The following is a 23,734-nucleotide window of genomic DNA, read 5'->3' on the forward strand; positions in this document are numbered from 1 at the left end:
GACGGCACGCCCAATGACGGCACGCCCAATGAGGGCACGAGATACATTTGTGCGTGGACGAGATGGAAGGCTGACAGACAGGGCGGCAATCGTTGTACTGTTTACCGTATTACGGCTTCCACAGATGACATATTTTTTATGGATTTTTTGTCAAAGCACTTCAGATATTCATTGCTATCGGGATGTTAAGAGCATTCCATGGAATATAACAACAAGTGTATCTCGAGCCGGTTTCTGAAACTTACCTACCCCACCTTTAACAAAACGTTTTGGTATTAAAACACGTGGGTTTGCTATCCTGGCTCGAAAATGGTGGAATGAGCTCCCCATTGAAATCAGGACCGCAGAAAGCTTACACACCTTCCGGCGCAGACTGAAAACTCATCTCTTTCGACTCCACTTCGAGCGATAGAATGACTAACAAAGAACTGCTAACAGAGCACTTATATACTAATAAAGGACTGGCTTAGCCAGTTGAGCAGCACTTGAAACGATTGGCTCTTTGAAACCTGATGTTCTTATATGATTCTGTTTTCCTCAAGGTTGTGTCTTCCTGGTCGAATGTACTTATTGTAAGTCGCTTTGGATAAAAGCGTCAGCTAAATGCAATGTAATGTAATGTAATGTAATGGTATTACACATTTCTATTTGCAATTATCCGCAACAATCCAAAGGGAAAATCTCATGGGCTCTTTTTGGAAAATATTAACTTATAGGTCGGCCTACAAAAACACATCTTCCTTGCAAACTTTTATACACAAGCATGAATATAGTCTCATAATCCTGCTGTTTCCTGTTATCCTCAACCTTAACCCTGCGAAACATAATTAAAATGTAAATGAATGTAGTGCGGTACCATCAGTATACAGTAGTACATTCCCTGCCATATTTTTGTTGTTAAGGCTGTCTGTTCTTCAATGACTGATCGTATCCGGAGATAAACTGTTTTGTCATTTTCCTTGATGCACAATTGTTCTCATATCTTCACTGTCTCCAAGAATAAAACTAGACATGTGCAGGCATGATGGTTTCATATGGACAGACACCTGAGGAATTTCACAATTATTTCACCCCATACTGCTGGAAAACACCTTTAACTGCCAGTTTCCAGTAACAATTTCATGTGTAAAACCGAAACTGCAGTGTATGCCCCCTTCTCTTAACACTTACAGTAGATCGGATTCATCAAAATGCCATGTAACTGGTTACAACATGCATTTGTTGTGTGTCATTAAAGCCTCAAAGTCTAAACCACACCTCTAGCTGACAACACATATTTCCTCTCTGAGGGGTCAGAGGCAGTCTCACATAAAAAGGGCTTGCAGGCTGACTAAGGAAGGGTGTTTTTTTCTTCTCTATATTCAGTACTTTTCTTCATGCTGTGTGTACGGTGCATGTTTCCTCAGCATGTTTTTTTGCACAGACAGAGTCTCCAGGATCACTTTGAGGATCTAACAAGCCGACTGTTGAATTTGACGGATCACAGGGAATCAGCGCCTGAGAAGAAGATTGCGTGTAAGAGGCAGCTACCACCAACTCCAAAACAAAAAGGATTTACCCTGCTTGGCAACACATTTAACCGTTATGCTTCCAATTGCTTTGGCATAACGTTAAATAGGACTACTTTGACATCAACTTCTTCTATTGATTCTCAATGACTTCTGCACCAGAACAAAACATGCCTGTAAATTCAACGATTGACCACTGCAAAGTACCCAATAATTCCACATATGAAGTCCTCTCCTGGGTGATGGTTGGAGAGTTCGTGATGGGTCTGCCTCTCAACCTGTCGGTCCTCTACATCTTCATCTTCAGGTATGAAGTCACAAAATCTCTCTTTTAATGCCTATTTGCTATTTTCTGAAATAACTCAAAAAGTAGGTCGATAACGCCTTCAGGGAGGGGGACATTTAGCCAAACGCCTTGAACTTGCTGCATGATTTGTCAGCTGGGATTACCCCTACTTTCGTCAGTAATTACGATGACAATATCCCCCCCAAAACACCACAATAATGGCACTTAAGGATAGGATAGATTAATCCAGATAACTACTAGTATTACTTTCTATAACCTGGAGGGAGGACTGACATTTCTTTGAAAGAAAGCTGAAATTATGCCAACGTAAAAATTGGTCACGTAGTTGTGAAGAGCGTCTAGCCTGCTGTGACTCAGTCAAGTTGTTTATTGATTGAATAACTGTCGATTCATGACTCTTTGCAGGGAAAGGTAATACATGCATGCTCAGTCAAGTGACTAGAAGAAAGAAAATAGAGGCCAGTAGTTAGATCCAGATTAGGTTATTATTTTTTGGCCAAAAACTTGTTGGTATTCCTGAAGTGGTTAATTTCAGTTGTCTAGGACAGCTTATTTTAGGTCAGTGAACCAATTGTACTTAACGTGCTCGATCACTAACCTGCATGTTTTCAATACACTTACGGCCCGTCCACACTACAGCTTCGACAGCTTCAAAAACGGTTTCCAACGCTTCTGCCCATTCACTTTGAATGGGGTGACGTCACTTTTCGCCGAACTGCATTGTGGGAAGCAGAGCGGAGCTTTCCTGGCATTTCAGGCTGCAAAAGTTGAGCAATGTTCAACTTTTGAAGATTCTGAAGCTTTCGGTGGAAGCGTCAGCCAATCGAATCATATGCCAGTACAAGCTCTAGCCAATCAAACCCCTGCTTGTGTGTCAGGGGCGGGAGATTCATGTGATTGGTTGTTGGTCGAGCTTCAGACCTTTTTTGAAGCTGTAGTGTGGACGGGCCGTAAAGTTATTTTAATTATTAATAATTCAAAAGCAAAACATTAAATGTAAAAACAATCACATGAATGTTAAATGGTTGTTAAAAAGGTTTTGGCTGATTAGACTAGTCAGGCATCCATTGCCATTTTTGGAAGCTATTTTGAAATGCCTCACAATTTCACTTCTTTAAAACATCACTTGAAAACCAGACTATATTTAACAATTGAATTGACGTGAAATGCTTTTTTAACAAGGTGAGAACTGTCTGCTAGTCTTGAGATAAACCTATAGAACATAGCGGGCTGTGGGTAAAGATAATCTCTGAGAGCGGGAACTTCAGCATGCAGAGATGTTGGTGTTTTCTTTGGCCCGATTGTACATTTCTACCACTAAATTATACAGTGCAAAAAAAAGAAGCGGATGCAATAACACAATTATCATAAGCCTAGATTAAAATATGCATTAATATGCTGATAAAGAACTCTTTTTGCACAGTGATTCCTGTTTGAGTCTTCATATTTGACATTAAGTAGAGTGCTTCAGTTGGATGAATTGTCAGACTATAGCCGTGCAGAGATTCTGTGCATTTGTATAACTTGAGATGCCGAATAAATAACAGCTTGTCAATGGCTTCCTCTTTCAGGTACAAGTTCTGGAAGAACAAAAGTATCTTCCTGTTCAATATTGTGGTTGCGGACTTCTTGCTGATGCTCATTCTTCCTGCAAAGATTTACCATTACCAACATGGCCAGAGACGCAGCCCAATTAACGCCGAGTGTAAGACAATGCACTTCTTGCTGTTTCTCAACCGAGGGGCCAGCATCGCATTCCTCATCACGCTCTCCATCGACCGATACTTCAATGTGGTTCATCTCGGGAGGAGGAACTTTGTCAAAGTGCTGAAAAAAACGCCTCAAATCTCCATCCTCATCTGGGTTCTCTTGCTGCCCCTCACCATCCCCACTATGGTCAAAACGTTTGAGTGCTGCAACAGCCACGGCCGTAAAGAAGAGACGCCTTCTCACGATGTGACGGACACCTTTAGAGAGGTATTGTTTTGATTTGCTTTATTGCGGGGAAGCTATGGCTTAAGAGGGAAATGTTTGTCCTCCAACTGGAAGGTTGGCGTTGACCCCAAATTGCTCTTAATGTGATGTGTGAATGTGTGCAGCCTCTGCCTCTGTGTGAATGGCTGAATGCTGACTTGTATATTTAAAGTGCATTTAGGTGTTGCAAAGACTGCTATAAAGCAATATAAATACAGTCCATTTAGATTGACATAGCTGTAAAATATTTTAGTAGCTAACAACAAAGGCCATAATCATTTAAACAAACTTCCTATGAAGCTGCCAGTCATTACAGGTTTTTGCCCAAAGGTTATTTCAACACCCTGTAAACCCGAGAAAGACGTAGAGCTTGCAATAGCATCATAAATTCTGTCTAAATTATATTGTATGTGACAATCGAATAAAACAGAACACTTCCCTTGTTGTTCCTGTGTTTTGGACTGTGAATCAGACAAAACAAGACAAGTAAAAGCATGAAGAGTTGCTTTTGTTTCAATATGACTCACAAACCTCAAAATCTTGACTCCAAATGGCTCCAGAAGGCATGTCTACAGTATGGACATATATGTTGTTTCAGATATAAGCTCATTGACATGTAATGTGTCCCCGAGGCCTGTCTGTAGGTACATTAGTGTTTTTTTTCTGTGTTGGGTTTCATATTCAAAGTCACTTCTCTTTTCAGATTGTCTACTTCACGCAGATCATCATCCCCTTCATCATCCTCGTCTACTGCACTGTGCGCATCGTGAACCGGCTGCGGAGGAAGACCGTGGGCGAGAAGACCAAACTGAGGCGAGCGGTACTGGTGGTCATATCGGTCGTTGTCGTGTTCGCCCTCTGCTTCCTGCCAAGCACTATAGCCAGAGCCGTGCTGCTGGCCGTCAGGCTGATGGACTTGCAGGTCAAAGAGGACATTGTGGTTCAGGTGTACGACAGCCTCATGGTGCTGTCTTACAGCGACTGCCTGCTGGACCCGCTGGTTTACTGCTTTTGTAACTCAGGGTTCAAAGACGCTTACATTTCCACCTTCTGTCCCCAGTTTCTTCAGAGGAAACTGTTGAAAGCTGACTTTGGATTGGGAACAACAACCATAACAACCACAACAACCACAACAACCATAAACTCTGGTAATAGAACTGTGTTCTTGCCGATGGTAGAGAAATGATCATGTATATCCCTTCGGGGTGTTTATTTACTGTGAGCCAAACCACTGTTCCACATAGGTGTTTTCAACAGCCCTAGCAGATTACACTTTTTCTCAGAAAACATTGGATTTTGCGATACTGATAAATGCAATTGACTAAGGCTGAAACACATCAGGCACAAAAGTTTCCGGACAAAACGCCTCCTCCGCAGAGCTCATCATGTAAGGGCATAGTCTTTATCTGATCAAACCACTATCGACAAAAATGCAGGGCATGCTTATCGTTTATCTGGAACTGGTGTTTTTCCTTGGTACTACACACACACACACACACACACACACACACACACACACACACACACACACACACACACACACACAAAGTTGTTCTTTGTGGGTTACTTTCTGCATGAATCTCTACAAACCGTTTAATAACATTTCTTTGGAACTAAAGAGACTATCTTTTTTAATATTTCAAGAACCAATAATATCTTTTTGCTATTTTTGTGTGTGAAATTAACATTCATATGTGCTCAATAATGTGTCATATTAAACGTACTACTAGAGAATAGTCAGCAGTAGTAGGCGACTGGGCAATATGGAGAAAATCCGATATTTTTTATCAAATGCCACAGTGTCGATATTGTTTTCGATTGGACTATTGGTGCGTTCATAAAATATTGACATAAAGAGATTTATAATGAATAACCATCATTAATCAGTAATGTAGATATGATGACTTAGTGGGTTCATGCAAATCAGAGATATGAAATTCACTTTCCAGTAATGCAGCCTTTAAAACCAAGAAAAGACAACACCATATTACGATATTATGATGACGACATCTAGTCTCATAGAACAATATATTTACAAACCCCAGCCCTAGTCTGTATACAATTAATCAGAAATTGATAAAAATCTCAAATGTGGACTATCGCTAACCAAGTTGCTGGAGGTGCAATCTTTTTTCGGAGAAGAAACATATTAAAATAAACGTTTGAATAACATTTTTAGAGCTGCAAATTGTTTACTGTGGAAGTATCTGCAAACAGTTTGGGCGTCTTTATGTGGATTATCAGGGACGTGTACTCATATAGCTCATGTAATGTGGCTACTTCCGTTAGAATGTAAAATCCAATAAGAGAAAAATTGATTATAAGCGCAAAGCATTTTTTTATATTTATTTTTTTATAATATTATTGAGTTTTATTGTATAAAGGCCTTTTAATTTATTAGCATATATTTCAAGCCAGGATTTAGGGTTATAGGGCATTTCAGTTGGGATTGCATTCTACCACTACTTTGTACCTATAATTACAAAGTATTCAGCAGTCAAGTAAAACATGCTCTGCAGGTACTTTTACAGTGTTTGCAAAACTCTCATGTATCACTCAGGAAACTCTATATCTCTGCATTCATCATCATGACCTCAAACCAGTTTCACGCGTCCTCATTGAGATTTACCATCAGTGAACAGTACATTTCAATATTTCACAATTGCTGCTTCAAAGTGTTGGAATGCATTTCTTCAAATGACTCGTTTTGTTTCCTTTTTATAAGTCAGAGTAAGAACGAGCCTTTCTGTTTCGTGAAATGAGGTCATCATGTCAAACCTACGTGGACTGCAAATACCTGGAAGGCTGTTTTAAATGCTTGTCGTTAAGGCTGTATACAAACATGTGATGTTGATTATCAAAAAATAATTATTTGTATAAGATTGAGGTACCGACTGGGGATGTTTGTATACTGCTGCTGTAAATAAAGAGAATTCATGTCTTGGCAATGCAACGACATGCAGAGCTTTTACTGTGAAACCACATCCCTCTTTTTTCTAATGGTGTAACGTTATCCCAAGCAAGTACTAAAACCAACACGTCTATATCTCCTCTGTACACTCCCACAGCTTTGCAAATGTGGACATTCCCCCCCCCCGCTTGTGCAAAGGTGTTTCAGTCAGTTTGTACCAATTGTGTATATGCAATCTGTTGGAAACACAGGGTATATGCAGGAATCCTGAAGTCAGATGTAAAACCTTTTAAGACCTTTTTTAAAGACCCTTTCCATACATTTTAAGACCTCATCGCCACTTGGAGTTGTAACCGGTTGCCTTGCCGACACACTTTACCTCACATTGACTATATACAGTATTGATTGTCCTTCCTCCTTATCTTCCAACCATTTGGACGCAGACTTGCATTTCCCCATAACGATGTTGTTTAGCAACCGGCGTAAACGGACCTTCGCGCTATCGAGCAGTGAGCGTGCGACGTCCTGTTCAGATGACGTCAAATCCAACGGGATGCCATCAATAAACTACAGAATCACTCTACACACCTACGCCATGACTACATTCAGGCAGACTGTAGAACACAACCTCTTTGGACAATTTATATTCTTATTGAAAACAAGCTACAAAATGTAATACCTTGTAAAATGCCGTTTAATACTTTTTAATAGCCTTCATTTTCGCTAAATTGATTTATCAACTTGTAATACTTTTTAAGACCCCGTGGTCACCCTATCACAACATGAAGTTATCTACAAAAGGTAAAATACAGCTAATTAACACATATTGTTGTCTATCCATTTCCTAACTCTGTCTTTCTTAAACCCTGTGTGTACAGTAGACACATTAGTGCCTCATTTATCTTTTAATGATGTGGGAACATTTCGAGGTGTGTGGCCTTAGCAGTCTGTGTGGGTGTTGCAACAGGAGATATGATGGTGGCTGTCAAGTTGAGGGTCGCAGAGCAGAAATATCACAGCAACAACAACAACAACAAGAGAAAAGAAGTATGAAAACAAAGACAACAAACTCTAAACATCGAGAAACACTAAGGTGTTATTGCTGCCACAACCTTTGCAGATTGGCTCCACGCCCTGTCTGCCTTTTTGGTTAATACTGTAATGGCTTAACGGATAGTTTGGATTGTTTGAAGTGGAGCCATCTGAGATAATTATTTACAGCACGCCCCCAGTTTGGAGAAGCAGAGAGGAGTTATTGCACATAAGCTAAGCAATGTGCTCCTGTAGACGGGGGAATCATGCAAAACATATTTTAGCCACCTAAAAGAAAGGCCCATCTATTTCGAATATTTTCCTTTAGTTAGTTTATTTGTGTTAATGTTTGACTTCGGTGAAGCAGAACTATCCCTTTTAAAATATGGGTTTACTCAGAAAAGGCTCAGATGCAAACCTTAGGATTTTAAATATCAATAGTGGGGCATTCATACAAAAGTTAATCAGAGAATTGTTTTTCTTTTTAATGAAGCCCTATCCGTGAGTTGGTTCTGTTCAACACTGACCTGTTTTCATTCGAGTCCCCTTTGTGGATCGGCTCAATTCAACGCTGAAACTCCTCATATGGATGATCTGGAGCCTAGAAAGAGACAAACATTAACATCTTGACCAAAGAAACAGAACATGCCTCACAACTGAAAAACTAATCTGAAGTTCTACTGCTATCTAGTGGCCAGAAGCACAAAATAAAAAAACTTAACTTAATCATCGAGTCCCATACAGGAAGCTGAGCCTTAATGTTGGGTTATTATAAGCCTGTATAACGTGTTATGCTGTATGTAGAGAGAGATGTGTTGGATCTTACTGTACATATTTTCAAAGAACAAAATAAAAGTAAACTGTGGCGTCAGACTGGTTGTTTTGTGCACTGAAATTGTTAAAACTCAGTTAACCTTACTTTCATTCCAACCTATTTTCAGTGAAACGTAGAAAGCTTATTGACGTTATGTATTTCAATTTGTTCTGATAAAAGGCATTTCAATATTCGTACAGTACGTACCTTCGCAAAGCTTGTCCCAGGCAGCCGGCCAATCGACCCGCAAGGATACGCTGGCTGGAAACATCAGACCTACGACAGAGACAGAGATAAAGAGAGGAGAAGCAGATTACAATGTGAAAGAACACATGCAATTTCTAAAAGTCTGTGTGAGTGTGAGGAAACACTTGATGGGTCCAAAACCACTGACCAGAAAAAGTTTAAAAATGATACATTTGAGAGATTCAAATTTTGCAGCACCTCGCTCTAAGTGCGGATAAAGTAAACGACTGTAAACTATTGTCATAATTACTGCCCCTTCAGAAAAAAGTAGTAAAGAATAAGCGAGAACATATGATTGGATTACTAAGGCGTGGTAGTCCACACAGGTACTTTGTGGGTTGTGTTGTGGCTCTAAATGCATGGTGATGATAGGTCACTTAAGTAAGGACCTTTTGGGGATAACATATGTTTTTGACTTCATTTGCATTTTCATCATGACTGGACAGGAAGATTACATCAGTTTTCAAAAAACACCTGTGTATGTGCAGACACGATGCATGAAAACGTACATTAAAAAACATCTGGTGTGTAAAACAGAAAGTGTAAAGGGCATGTCACCTTCTCTTATCCCTTTAATCGGATTGATCAAAATGCTATGCAACTTGTTAAGAGACATGTTTAATTTCTTTAAACCACACCTCTAACTGACATCAAATCTTTTCTGAGAGGTAGTCGCATTAAAAATAAAGGGCTTACAGTCTTAAAAGAGCTCCAGGAAAGTGGGTTGTTGAATTTGACGGATCACAGTGAAGGGCCTAAGGAGAAGATTCTGGGTCCAGTGCAGATACTACCACCTCCAAAACAAAAAGGGTTTAACTTGCTTGGAAACACCTTCAACCGTTATCCTTTGCTTTGAAACTGCAGAAAAAAGGACTACTTTGACACCAAATGCTACTTCTTGGAACTACTGAAAGTACAACAAGGGCTCTTTTCACACACCAAAACATGTCTGTAAATTCAACGATTGCCCACTGCAAAGCTCCCAATCGATTCACATATGAAGTCCTCTCCTGGGTGATGGTTGTGGAGTACATGCTGGGTCTACCTCTCAACCTGTCAGTCCTCTACATCTTCATCTTCAGGTATGAAGTAACACAATCTCTCTTTTAATGTCTATTTACTATTTTCAAAAGTCAGTAGAGAAAGCCTTTGGGGAGGGGAAAACGTTCAACTTGTTTACGTGATTCTTCAGTTTGGTGTTTCCCGTCTTTCAGACACTAATACGCCTCCAAAGAAAAGTCAACGAGGTCACTTGGGGATAGCATAGTCACATCCAAGTGACTTTGCCAAAGTTAAAATGTTTACATATTTTTGAAAAGCTTCTCATCTCACTGTGACCAATTAAAGTTGTTTCTTGGTTTATTAAATGATCCGCTGCATTTCCTGTCTGGTTGCAGGAACAGATTCATACAGCTTTGAGTCCATAAAATCACCATCCAGAGTGCTCTAAATACACACTAAAAGGATTGATAGATAAGAAAGAACAACGAATACATCAAGCAAATAAAAAACTAAACATTAAACAAATCAAAACATCAATGTTAAAGGGGTGTTATTATTATAAAGGCTTATTAAGTTTTAGGGTAGGCTGTATTTAAAACAGTGAACTTGCTACACATAAGAACCATACTTTATTTAAATTGACTTCTCACGAAGTGCCGTTTTAACCAGATGATCCGTGTCTGCTAATCTTGAGATAAACTGATAAAGTTGTAGAGCATAGCGTGCTGTGATTAAAGATAATCTGCAGGAACTTCAGCAGGCAGGATGCACAAGTGCATGTTGCCACCATTCAATTATACATCGCAAAAAGATTTAAAAAAAAGCTATAACACAAAACTCATATTCCTGCATTAAAACATGCATCAATGTGCCGATTGAAGATTTCTGCACAATAGGTCTTCATGTTTTAAACACTAAGCAGAGTGCTTCAGTTTAATGAATGAATTGTCAGACTAGAGTTGTGCATGGATTCTGTAAAATAAAGCCAGTAACCGCAAAATAATACTGTTTTCTCAATGGCTTCCTCTTTCAGGTACAAGTTCTGGAAGAACAAAAGTATCTTCCTGTTCAATATTGTGCTTGCGGACTTCTTGCTGATGGTCTGTCTTCCTGCCAAGGCTTACCATTACCAAAATGGCCAAAGACGCAGCCCAATTAAAGCAGTGTGTAAGACGATGCACTTCTTGCTGTGTCTCAACCGAGGGGCCAGCATCGCCTTCCTCATCACGCTCTGCATCGACCGATACTTCAATGTGGTTCATCTCGGGAGGAGGAACTTTGTCAAAGTGCTGAAGAAAATGCCTCAAATCTCCATCCTCATCTGGGTTCTCATGCTGCCCCTCACCATCCCCACTATGGTCAACACCTTCGAGTGCTGCAACAGCTTGAGCAATGAAACTTTTCTAAACGATGTGACGGACCTCTTTAGAGAGGTACTGTCTTAGTTACTTTTCTTTGGATTTGCTTTAGTGCGCAGTGCCTGATGCTCAGGATACAGAAAACATGTCGACCCGACCTTGGGCAACAATACATACTTCAGCCCTATTTGCTCCTGATGGCCAACAACATTGTGTGAATGTTAGTTTCCTTGAGCAGGTAGCACCTTGTATGGCAGCCTCTGTGTGAAAGTCTGTCAATGGGTTAATATTAGTTATGCAATGTACAAAAAGGCCTTAATAATTACGGCCATTTTATACTCCAATGTTAGAGGACCAATCTTACTAAAGCTTTCAACCCTGAAGAACTGTGTATCTGTATGAGCTGTCTAACTCAAAGTCACTTTTCTTTTTAGATTGTCTACTTCGCGCAGATCCTCATCCCCTTCATCATCCTCGTCTACTGCAGTGTGCGCATCGTGAACCGGCTGCGGAGGAAGACCGTGGGCAAGAAGACGAAACTGAGGCGAGCCGTGCTGGTGGTCATATCTGTCATTGTCGTGTTCACCCTCTGCTTCCTGCCAATCACTATAGCCAGAGCGGTGCTGCTGGTTGCCAGGCTTCAGAAATGGCAGAGCGAGAACGTTGTGGTTCAGGTGTACGACAGCCTCATGGTGCTGTCTTACATCGACTGCCTGCTGGACCCGCTGGTTTACTGTTTCTGTATCTCGGGTTTTAAAGATGCTTACATTTCCACCTTCTGTCCAACGTTTCTTAAGAAGAAACTGTTGAAAGCTGAACAACCACAATAGTAATTACGAATTCTAACTGAGAAATTCCTGAGGACTCTGAAAAACAGGTTGTCTAAACGGCCAAATATTAACAAAGCATGGACAGACAACTTCTCTGTGCAGTGTTAATTCTGCTCTGACGGCTCTGACTCATCAATTAAGTTGAATGGTTTCATCTGAAGATTTTTTGTTTTACTGACGCTGATTAAAAAATACTTGTCTGCTTCTTTTGAAACTCATTTTCTTCTGTGTTTTTATTGAGAAATAATTGACACCAAAACCCATGTTTTCTTTCCCAAACTCACTTCAATTCTAAGTCTATGGTAAATATAAAGAAAATAAGAACATATCTTAAAAAAAAATCAAGAGCGGTGCAAAGTACATCATCATCCATAGCTGTTTTTAAGTGTTCAGTCATGGACTTTTTCTTTAATTCATTGAGATATGGTGTAAAACTGAAAACAAATAAATACTTGTTGCATGATCGGATTTATGGTCTGCAGTTTTGCTCTCCTCATTTGTATATCTGCAGACATCGTTGGACAACACTCACTCAGTTTTCAGAAGACCATTCCAAGATTGTATTCATCTGAATTTCACCATCTGCAAATATTACAAGTTGTTAAAAACATTAAAATGCCACAGAGCAATGATACTATGTGTTTTCATTTTCAGAATTAATCTAATACATGGGACAAACCAAATTAATCTAGAATGGTTTTCCACTTTTTTTTATATAGGCCTATATCATTTTTAAAACCAAACTAATATTCCCGCCAGAAATATCAGTTACATATCTGAGTGGAAGTGAGGTGCAGCTAGCTTTGTCAAGGTGTAACATTAGCATAATGCAAAGGAACAAATAGGCAGCGACAAAACGGGTTAAAAAGGTTATTTTTTTAATAAACCACAAAATATTGTTATATTTAAATCTAGGAGTAAGACATCAAGAAATGTCTTCAACGCTGTGGTAAACTAGTGACTTAGCTAACAAAAGTTAGCTAGCTTAAGTCATATGTGAGTGACCTGCCGGTTTTTTTAAATTGGCTTTTGGGTAAACACTTAGTAAAAATGCTTTTATTTGAAAGTATTTGTTTTAATTATCAATTAAAAGTAAAATGTCAAAACTATGATTGTAAATAATTCAAACGGAGTATTTCAAAACTGTCCTGTCATTTGAAAAACAAACTACATTCAAACTGCTATAAATTAATGTAAACTAGCTTAAAATTAGTAACCCTTCATCTTTAAAATGTCACATTCATGTAAATAAATAACAAACATAGTATTTCTCACTTCGGGTAAAGAAAAATGAATGAAATTTGATGGTAAGTTTGAGAAACCGGCTCAAGATACACTTTTTGTTATATTCCATGGAATGCTCTTAACATCCCGATAGCAATGAATATCTAAGTGCTTTGACAAGAAATCCATAACAAAATGTCATCTGTGTAGTACTGTAAAAAGCACGACCAATCATCTGAGCCGGCCCGGCTAAAGTAACTGGATGGCCTACCTGCCTGTCAGCCTTCCATCTGTGCACACACTTATCTCGTGCCCTCATTGGTCATGTGCACGTTCGTGTGTGTTGGAGGAGGGGCTTTGTAAGGAAGTGGCAGATTTTTTCCAGCTGTGTAATTTCAAATTGTAGCGCACTCGAGCTGGTTTCTCCAAAATGACCTACCCCACCTTTAAGGATCGCGTAAAAAAATAGTTACCTTGAGTGTCCCAGGCAGCTGAGTTATCGTTGTGACCGTTGAGTGAAGTTGACCGTTCTCACATATGCATTCTTTCACACACAGTGACGTCACAAGCTACCCACAATGCAACGCGCGCCATATATATATATATATATAAATACGCCATTTTCCTGGAGGTGCAAATATTCTGGAGGTGCAAATATAAACAGCTAGCTAATGTAGCCAGGCAGAGCGCACTAGTTTTTTTTTCTGAATTAACGACCGAAGAAATCGCTGCATGTCTTCGGATTACATCTTTGGATTTGAGGGGTGTACTCTAGGTCGTTACCAGCGTAAACTAGAGCTGTGTGGGTTGTCGGATTGCCCTTACAGACTGCCTGCAGATGTATGGAAAAACGACCCGCGAAAGTGGCCTTCGTCGATTTTGGCGGCATCTACATCTAATTTCTGGAAACACCAGGTGAATACCCCACTTGTCACAATAATATTATCATTCCATTGCATATGTGGTATTTTAGAGTTGACTAGATATTGATTAAGGCAATAGACTATGATATTCTGCTTGCACCTCGCGTGAAATGGCGGATACCGGAAGTACGGTGTCGCCCTCGGCCCAATACCCGTATGTGTGTGTGAAAGAATAGAATGCATACAGAGTTATGGCTGTTATGACAGTGTTGCGACATGCTTTACGGCATGCGAGGGATTGCTTTACTTCAGAGTAAGCCCGCAAGTTGTGTTGTTGCTGTCTACTGTAATGTCTTGACTTACTGTACAATAAACCTGAGTCGTGAAAGATACTCGACCCTCGATCATTCTACAACCGTTAGTACAGTTTATCCGTTACTTAGGCTAGTTTGAATTCAACCAATCCCTTAAAGTGAAATGAGGCCACAAACATTAATTGTTTAACCTCCCAACAGGTAAACAGGTGGATATTCAACTCACTTTCGGTTATTGTGACGTCAAGAAATGTCTTCAACTTTGTGGTAAACTACAGTGACTTAGCTAACAAAAGTTAGCTAGCTTAAGTCATATGTGAGTGACCTGCTGTTTTTTCTTAAATTGGCTTTTGTGTAAACACTTAGTAAAAATGCTTTTATTTGAAAGTATTTGTTTTAATTATCAATTAAAAGTAAAATGTCAAAACTATGACTGTTGTAAAATAATTAAAACGGAGTACTTCAAAACTGTCCTGTCAGTTGAAAAACAAACTACATTCAAACTGCAATAAATTAATAAACTAGCTTAAAATGAGTAGCCTAACCCTTCATCTTTGAAATGACACATGCACATACATATATAACAAACACGTTATGTATCACTTTGGGTAAAGAAGAATTAGTGAAATTTGATGAAAAGCAGCATATATTATTTAAGGTTCGTGTAAAAAAATAGTTACCTTGCGTGTCCCAGCTGAGTTGCCGTTGTGACCGTTGAGTGAAGTTAACCGTTAGTAGTTTATCCGTTAAAACCTATACAGTCTATGGTTAAAACCTATTTTATTGCGATAAAAAAAACTCCATAAAAATATAGTTTGAATTAAACCTAGTTTTAATCCCTTAAAGTGAAATGAGGACACAACATTTATGTTTTAACCTCCCAACAGGTAAACAGGTGGATATTCAACTCACTTCCGCTACGACCCTTCAAGATAAAATGATTATTAACGTGTTTTGAAAAACTGGGCTTATTATTATTTATTTATTTTTACACATTTTTATAAATGTTTCCGTTTTTTTCATTTATGTATGTAGGCCTATATGCTTATTAATTTATTTTATTTGTTTATTTATAGACTCTTCTCTTCCTCCTTTTTTGCCAACGTCACGGAAATTCAAACGTCTGCTTCAGAGCCCTAGGCTGCAGTCGAATAGTTTAAAAATCAGCTCCTAAATTCTAACCCTATCTCCTATTCCTTGACCTCTGAGTGAAACGTCACGAGGTTAAGGGATAGTGGATAGGAGAATTCAAAAGGACTTAGGAGAAGAGACTGCGGTACTTTAGAGAATCAGAATGCACTTTCACTATCAGACGTGTTTATGATGCGCCAGCGGACGTCATTTTGTGCGTCTGCTGCTGTGGGGAAACTATGGAAACCACAGTTTTCTATACAGCAGACTACAACATGGATGTTCAATAAGAACGAGGGACTACTGTAAACTCATCTAGAGACTCTGCACCGTGCTCTGATGCTGTTGCTTTGCTTTATGAACGGGGACAACAGAGAAACATATTCTTCATGACCAAAGTTGGAATTGAAATAAAAAAGGAAAGTGAAACTTATGCTCGTCACCCTCTCCCTCCGGTCCACATTAATACTAATGATCCCAAAGATTGTATGAACTAAAGATCTTAAAATCAATACAAATGTATTTATTATCAACGTTAGTCCTTAACATGTATCACTGTGTATATCACCATTCAAACATCTTTTAAAAGTTGAACAAACCCCACACAGCTCAGTAAAGACTGTGAAATGTTGACTTTATTTGATAATTTCTGTAAAAACTAACGTTCATATTTCTCTTTTTGATTATAATACTGATGAACGTTCAAAACAAAGCACTTTGACAACTTGCCACTTACGTTTTAAAATGCTTAATAAGCACCGTAACTTTCATGATATCATTTCTCGGTCATAATCGGTTGTTTCCGTGAACGGCCAACTGTTGAGTGACGGCAAATGCTGCGGCTGCAAGGCATTGTGGGGCAGCATTTTTGCTTCTCCTGTCGGTTAGGGAGGTCCAGTGGTTCCTAAGCTAAAGGAGGTTATAAAGGAAGTTTGAAACCTCCTTTCCTATCATTCTCATCATTCTAGAGAATTCGAACGGCACTTATCATGGCTGCCACTGAGGGACTTCCGGGTCATTTCACTCCTTTAGGAAGGTTCCTAAGCTAAATGGACTATTCGACTTCAGCCCTAGAGATATCTCTCGCTGCACCATAGGCCGCACCCCCAACTCTGACTAGGCTTGTTTGAGACGAGCTGCGGCTCGTCTCGAAAGTAGACGAGAATAGCCGATCTTCTTCTTCGGTTGCGTTCGGATAGTTTAAAAATCAGCTCCTAAATTCTAACCCTATCTCCTATTCCTTGACCTCTGAGTGAAACGTCACGGGGTTAAGGGATAGTGGATAGGAGAATCCAAAAGGACTTAGGAGAAGAAACTGCGGTACTTTAGAGAATCCGAATGCACTTTCACTATCCGACGTGTTTATGATGCGCCAGCGGACGTCATTTTGTGCGTCTGCTGCTGTGGGGAAACTATGGAAACTACAGTTTTCTATACAGCGGACTACAACATGGATGTTTAATAAGAACGAGGGACTCCTGTAAACTCATCTAGAGACTCTGCACCGTGCTCTGATGCTGTTGTTTTATGCGTTATGAACGTGGACAACAGAGAAACATATTCTTCAGGACCAAAGTTGGAATTGAAATAAAAAAAATGAAAGTGAAACTTGATCCCAATAAGTATGATTGTATGAACTATGAAAATATCTTAAAATCAATACAAATGTATTTATTAAAAACGTTAGTCCTTAACATCTATCACTGTGTACATCACCATTCAAACATCTTTTAAAAGTTGAACAAACCCCACACAGCTCAGTGAAATGTTGACTTTATTTGATCATTTCAGTAAAAACTAACATTCATATTTCTCTTTTTGATTATAATACTGACGAACGTTCAAAACAAAGCAACTTACCACATACGTTTTAAAATGCTTAATAAGCACCGTAACTTTCATGATATAATTTCTCCGTCATAATCGGTTGTTTCCGTGAACGGCCAACTGTTGTGTGATGTAAATGCTGCAAGGCATTGTGGGGCAGCATTTTCTCCTCTCCTTTTGGTTAGGGAGTTCCAGTGGTTCCTAAGCTAAGGAGGTTATTACATTACTTTTCACTCACTGCTTTTTGCACTCCTGGTTAGAAGCTAACTGCATTTCGTTGTCTCAGTACTTAGTAATCTGTGCAATAACAATACATTTGAATCTTATCTTGAGCAGGAACAAATGGATGTAGGCCTACTTAGTACATATCTGACATTAACGATTAAACACATTTGTGCATTCTTTATCAGGGTGTCCGCGGGATCTTAAAAAAGTATTACAAGTTGATAAATCAATTTAGTGAAAATTAAGGCTATTAAAAAGTATTAAAACGTATTAAACGGCATTTTCAAGTTATTACATTTTGTAGCTTGTTTTCAATAAGTACACCGACTCCAGAGTACTTGAGTCAATGTACTTTCTTACGATCCAGCTCTGGGACTAGTACAGTATGTTCTAGTCTATCTATTTAAATTATAGTTTTAATACAATGATGGAAACAAGATGGAATGAACCTTTATTCAATCAATCAATCAATCAATGTTTATTTATATAGCCCAATATCACAAATGTTACATTTGTCTCAGTGGTCTTCACAGTTTGTACAGAATATCAGTATGACAATATGACACCCTCTGTCCTTAGACCCTCTGTCCTTAGACCCTCACATCGTACAAGGAAAAACTTCCGAAGAAAACCCACAGTTTAAAGAGAAAAATGGGAGAAACCTCAGGGAGAGCAACAGAGGAGGGATCCCTCTCCCAGGACGGACAGACGTGCAATAGATGCCGTGTGTAAATTGAAAAGATAATACATTTGCAACATAGGTATCCAAATGTTTGGAAATGCATGTGTGTATAATAGGAAGATGAATCCACGCCCTTATTGAGAAGAGCCAGGATTCTGCTTTGTTTCTGCATTCAACATTCCTACCAATTGACACCCAGTTCAATCTAGACCAAGGTCTTATTCCATGTATGAAGATGTTTTAACAAACAGACAACAGAGTCCTAAATAGCAGTTTATTAGAAACATTGTACACACACATGCTCGCCACAGGGTGTCATCCTTTCCCTCTGCCTGTTCATTCAGATGACTGCATCTATTCCCAAGGTCTGAGAAGGGACACGGCCCTGCCCTCCATGTTTCGAGCGCTCTGTCAATGCGCTGCTGGAGTTTAGCCCATAGAATTACCATTGTAAATAATTTTGGTTGAACTGAAAAAAAATTCAAGCCTTTGTAATAAATCCCGGTTTTCCACTTTTAGTTTGGTTTGGCCCTTAAACAAATTCCAGGTAGTGTTTATAGACCAAACCCTATAGATGATGTTGTGTAGGCCTAAAAATAGTTTCTTATATTAGAACCTCTTTTATTTTGTTATAGACTTTGAACTTGCAGGTGGACAAGTTCCTAGACCAGCTCCTTCAAGCAGAGGATGTGGGACATCATTCTTCCTCTGCTTCACGTTTCTAGCTTTCATTTTTTTTTAAACAGGCAGAGAATCTGTGTTGCGTTTGTTTATGGTTCTGTCAAAGTGAAACATTCCTCTTGGATGCATTAGGGACAGGGCCGTGGGAAATAGGGGTGCTGAGGGTGCTGCAGCACCCCCTGGTGGAGGACCATTAATCTGCACTTCCACAAGATTAAATACAAATATAATACACAAAAAACGAATTTTCGTTAACTTTAGTCTAAGTTATCTCAGTGGGTTTGTTTGTATGTATTTATAGAAGGACCATGCATACAAAAATGAATCTCAGCAAAGAGAAGAGATGCAATATGCCAGATTATAGCTAATAGCTCATTTCCATCTGTGGTCCTCAGGTCAGTTTTAAACGGTTTGGTCACAATTTATGGAAACAAATATTTCCAAGGCACACCTTTATGATTATTAGGGTAAATAAAAACAGGTTTGAAATCATTCCAATCTATACTATAGGACAGTAAACCACAACTATCGTTTAAAACTGGAGAGATTACAACATATGCATAAATGAATGTTAACTAGGTAAAATAAGATATAAATGAAACACAAAAATAAAATAAGTTAGCCTACATTTATTTGTTATTGGCTATGGTAGGTTATTGGAAATTTGCACATTCTTATTTTATTAATAGATTGAAGCATTTTACTTTGAAATGTTAAAAAAAATCTTCCCGGGAGGCACCCCCGGACCCCCCTAGAGGATGTGACATCCACCCCCCAATTAAAACATGTTCATACAATACTAAATATATTTGAAGCCTTTTTATAAGCTGTCCACCATGTCAATATGTTTCTCTGTTTGTAGTGTATTGGTCTTTTGTAGAGGTTTTTCATTACCAGCTAAAGTCTTGCCAAGGGCAGCAAATTGGTCAGAACTGGCTCTGGTGTCATCCCAACAGCAGGGGCGGTTCTAGGGGGGGCAGGGGGGGCAGTGCCTCCCTAACACTGACCTCTGACCCCCCTGTGGCCCCCCTAACAATGAAACGTTTTTTTTGTTTTGTTTTTTTTGTATATTTTCTGGTACTCGGTTTGCCAAAAACCGCAGGATTTTGTTGCTGGAATGTGAGATTGTGCAGACACCTTTATGTAAAGTAGAGATGTAACTGTTCATTGCCTTTATTTTTATATAAATATGGTGTTAGAGCAAACATTGCACTATAACTTAAACTGAAGCTAACAGTAATAACTATAAGATCTATCTGAAATAAAGTGTACTGAAACAAATACCAATAACTGTATTGCATTGTTTTCTTATGCGTAATTACTTCATACTGTCTAGTTCTCTTTTTCGTCCTGCATTTATTGTGCCCCCCTCAGAAAATAACTGCCCCCCCCCTGTCAAATTGGTCTAGAACCGCCACTGACTTGAAGTCATTTGATTTTAAGTATTTGGAGGCATTTTCAATAATTTCTTTGTTTGAACGGCATGGATTGATTTGTATATGTCTTGTGTTTCAAACATATAGATCAAATTGTATTTATGTAGCTCAAAATCACAAGTTTTATTTGATTTAGTCTGTACAGATTAACAAAACATGAATGATATTTTAAAAACACAATAAAATGACACCATAGACCACAATAATAATGTGATAGTGTATACAAATGAAGGATCCAGGGGGATGTCAAAATGCTTCCTGCATGGTTTTCATGAACTGCAACACTAACATTTTATTTAAAATCCAAAGTAACAAGCAATGAAGCAAATATATGCACATTTTAAACATGTGAAAAACGCCCTTCACCTCTCTCTCAATCGGCCTCATGTTTTGAGTTCAGTGTGCAGCCAATTCAGCTGATGGGTGTCTGATTGGACGCAGGTGTGCTGCTCTGATGAGGATAATGATCGGCTAGAATTTAAAAAGCTCCACTGCTCTCACTGAACCATAGGCCTACTGTGAGTCAGTCAGGAAGACAGAGAGCAGCTGACCAGGTTCCTGTTATCAGTTTCACTTATGGAGGCCTTTCATGTTCAGGTTATCCTCCTTGTAGGACTCTGTGTTAGCTCCTCTTTTGCTTTCCCGCCCACACAAGATGCTTCGTTTCAGAGCCTTGTGAAAACAGGCAGGTCAGAACTCGGGCAGCAGCAGCAGCAGCAGAAGTCTCCGGCTGAGGAACCGCAGCAGGTGAATACCGTCAGAGTTACCTGCCATCCAGACTCTTTGGAGATTGTTATCAAAGCCGATATGTTTGCGGTTGGAGCTCCTGTTGATGGTGACGAGCTACGCCTGGGAGTAGAGACCAACAACCAGTACTGCAGAGCTACAGCGTCTTCAGCAGATGAGTACAGTATCAGTGTTGGACTTGTGGAGTGCGGCACCAGACACTGGGTAACTTTAGATATATTTAATTTCAAATCTGATTCATTAAAGATTCTAGTTTTAAACACGTCTACTCTCCACAGGTAACTGAGGACTCTCTGATCTACACAAACCTCCTCATACTCTCCTGAGGCTTCTCCATATTGTGTTGTTCGAATGGACCAGGCTATAATTCCAATTGAGTGTCATTACGAAAGGTCTTTTGTTTTTAAAGCTCACATTGTAAACATCTTTGAATGATGTCTGTTTTTTTTTTTTAAATGCATGTTTTCTGTTTCTTAGGAAGTACAGTTTGTCCAGTTCTTCACTCATGCCTACCTGGATCCCCTTCATGTCGACCCAGGCTGCAGTGGAAATGTTGCAGTTTAACTTGAGAATCATGACAAGTGGGTTTTGATGATTTCTCATGTTATGCGTTGTCATGTCTCTATTTGCACTTAGTACTTTTTTCTGTCCGTGTGCAGGTGACTGGCAGCACAAAAGAGGCTCTAATGTGTTTCATATCGGTGAGCCCATCAGCATCGAGGCCTCGGCCAGAATTGGGCATCACATTGGGCTCCGAGTGTTTGTGAGCAGCTGTGTGGCTACACTGAGCCCTGACATGCACTCCAGCCCCAGGCATGCCTTCATTGAAAATGGATAAGGCTGCAAATTGCTAAATGTCTTTTTCTGACCCTAGAGGGAGCTGTTTTAATGTGTAAGGCTCTTCAAGTGGTTTAATTCAGACGCGAGCAATGCTGACTCGAGTGACAGGTTAATAAAAGATCAGTCCTTTGGTGTCGTCATCAAGTTAGCCCTTAGCTAAGGCTAGCTGCGGTTTGCTTTTAATCTTTGGTATTCTAGTTCCTTTCTGTGCCACTATTTATGCACAGGTCAGATTTGTGCAGTTCTGACTCTAAAGAACTACTTCCAGAACTTGCCTATATGACTAGAAATGTTAGTGGTGGAGTTGCATTGTGGGTAATGTAGACTCTGGTTATAGTAGTCAATGAGTGCTAATTTAGGTTGCGTATTTGTTTGTCCTCATCATAGGTGCTTTGTTGACTCTCAGCTTCCAGGCTCAAGGTCTCAATTCTTAGCCAGGACACAGGATGACCAGCTCCACATGTCCATTTATGCCTTCAGGTTTTATAATGAGGACAGAGGGGAGGTGAGGCTCTATTAAATTGCCTTAAACATGATTGTGTGTGCATGTTTCCCAACACCTGCTTTTCTCATAGCTCTACATCACATGTCACCTGAATGCTGTGCCAATAAATAAAGCAGATGCACCAAACAAGGCGTGCACTTTTGTGAATGGAAGGCAAGTGAGATCCAGTCTAATATTTCAAATTACACACAAAAACAAAGTATTGGTGCTGAATGTTTTTTAATTTATCAGATGGAGGTCCGCTGATGGTAATGACTACTTATGTGGGCAATGCAAAAGACCAATTGAAGTTGAGCAAACTCCCAGCAGCCCGAGCAAGTTTAGGCCTCGAGGGTTTGTGAAGCCAGAAGAGCGTGAACCCCTCTGGAGGAGCGGACTGAAGACCAGTACAGGCATGTAGAAACTTGTATGATTTAATATTGGCTGCAGATGTTGTCATAATGATCAATGTTGACGCATGTTTTGGCGTAGGTTTTAGACATGATGATGGCTGGGTAACTGAATTAACATGCATTGTGCTGGTTTGTGTTAGTGTGGGAACATCAGGCCAGAGTGGGTCCCATGATGGTCTTGCCAGCCAAGCAGAAAAGCCGGGCCATTCCTACAGAGGAGCTTTCTTCCGTTCTTGATCAAACCAGCAGATCTACAATGTATGGCAGACAGTGGAGGAGTGGAATAAACAGAGTTGGTAAGTCCATACCAGTATTAAATTATTCTTTGTTCATTTGAAGCCTTTAACAATCTCTAAATTGAGATTAAAATGGCCCATAATTAAATCTTAAGGTTTTTTTTTTTTGTGTCAAAGATCAGAGGAAAGGACTGCTTCCTGATTCATCATCGACCCAAAACCAAGTGGCCGTTCTGACTTTAGCTTCTGCGCAGAATAAAAACGAAGACAAAAATGGAACCGACAAAAGGTTAAATGTGAAAAGTTCTAACTCTTTTTTTTTAAATGGCACTCTGGAATGCACAGTTTACATTAACACATTTCTTCTGCGATTACAGATGATGCTGAGGAAGTTCCTGAACTTCTAGAAAAAACCTCTCCTGAGGCCCACCTGCAGTCGAAGGCTGCGGTGCTGAACAGTACCCACACTGCGGCGCTCGATGAAGTCCTCCAAACTGAGCGGCTGTGCACCCACTGTCCAACACAACTGCAACAGAAGCTGACCTTTCTGAAACAATGGACCAAAGAGATAATAAATTATTCAAATTGTTATTTGTTTGCTTTTTTAATGTTGTAATAAAAAAGGAAAACCGATGACCTGCTCACAGCT

At 39.5% G+C, this 23,734-nt stretch overlaps 2 protein-coding genes and 1 pseudogene across 2 annotated transcripts; all 3 read left to right on the forward strand.

Moving 5' to 3' along the window:
* The first annotated feature begins 1,297 nt into the window (after window positions 1-1,297).
* LOC117439490 (12-(S)-hydroxy-5,8,10,14-eicosatetraenoic acid receptor-like) lies at window positions 1,298-6,773 on the forward strand. Its single transcript, XM_034075383.1, has 3 exons — window positions 1,298-1,815; window positions 3,387-3,792; window positions 4,493-6,773. The coding sequence occupies exons 1-3, from the start codon at window positions 1,655-1,657 to the stop codon at window positions 4,973-4,975; spliced, it is 1,050 nt and encodes a 349-aa protein (XP_033931274.1). The 5' UTR covers window positions 1,298-1,654; the 3' UTR covers window positions 4,976-6,773.
* A 2,964-nt stretch (window positions 6,774-9,737) lies between these two features.
* On the forward strand, window positions 9,738-12,104 carry LOC117439513 (12-(S)-hydroxy-5,8,10,14-eicosatetraenoic acid receptor-like). Its single transcript, XM_034075421.1, has 3 exons — window positions 9,738-9,874; window positions 10,828-11,227; window positions 11,587-12,104. The coding sequence occupies exons 1-3, from the start codon at window positions 9,738-9,740 to the stop codon at window positions 11,980-11,982; spliced, it is 933 nt and encodes a 310-aa protein (XP_033931312.1). The 3' UTR covers window positions 11,983-12,104.
* An 8,776-nt stretch (window positions 12,105-20,880) lies between these two features.
* On the forward strand, window positions 20,881-23,725 carry LOC117440194 (zona pellucida sperm-binding protein 3-like; annotated as a pseudogene).
* Window positions 23,726-23,734: the final 9 nt, after the last annotated feature.

Source organism: Pseudochaenichthys georgianus, chromosome 24 (genome assembly GCF_902827115.2).
Source record: "Pseudochaenichthys georgianus chromosome 24, fPseGeo1.2, whole genome shotgun sequence".
NCBI lineage: Eukaryota > Metazoa > Chordata > Actinopteri > Perciformes > Channichthyidae > Pseudochaenichthys > Pseudochaenichthys georgianus.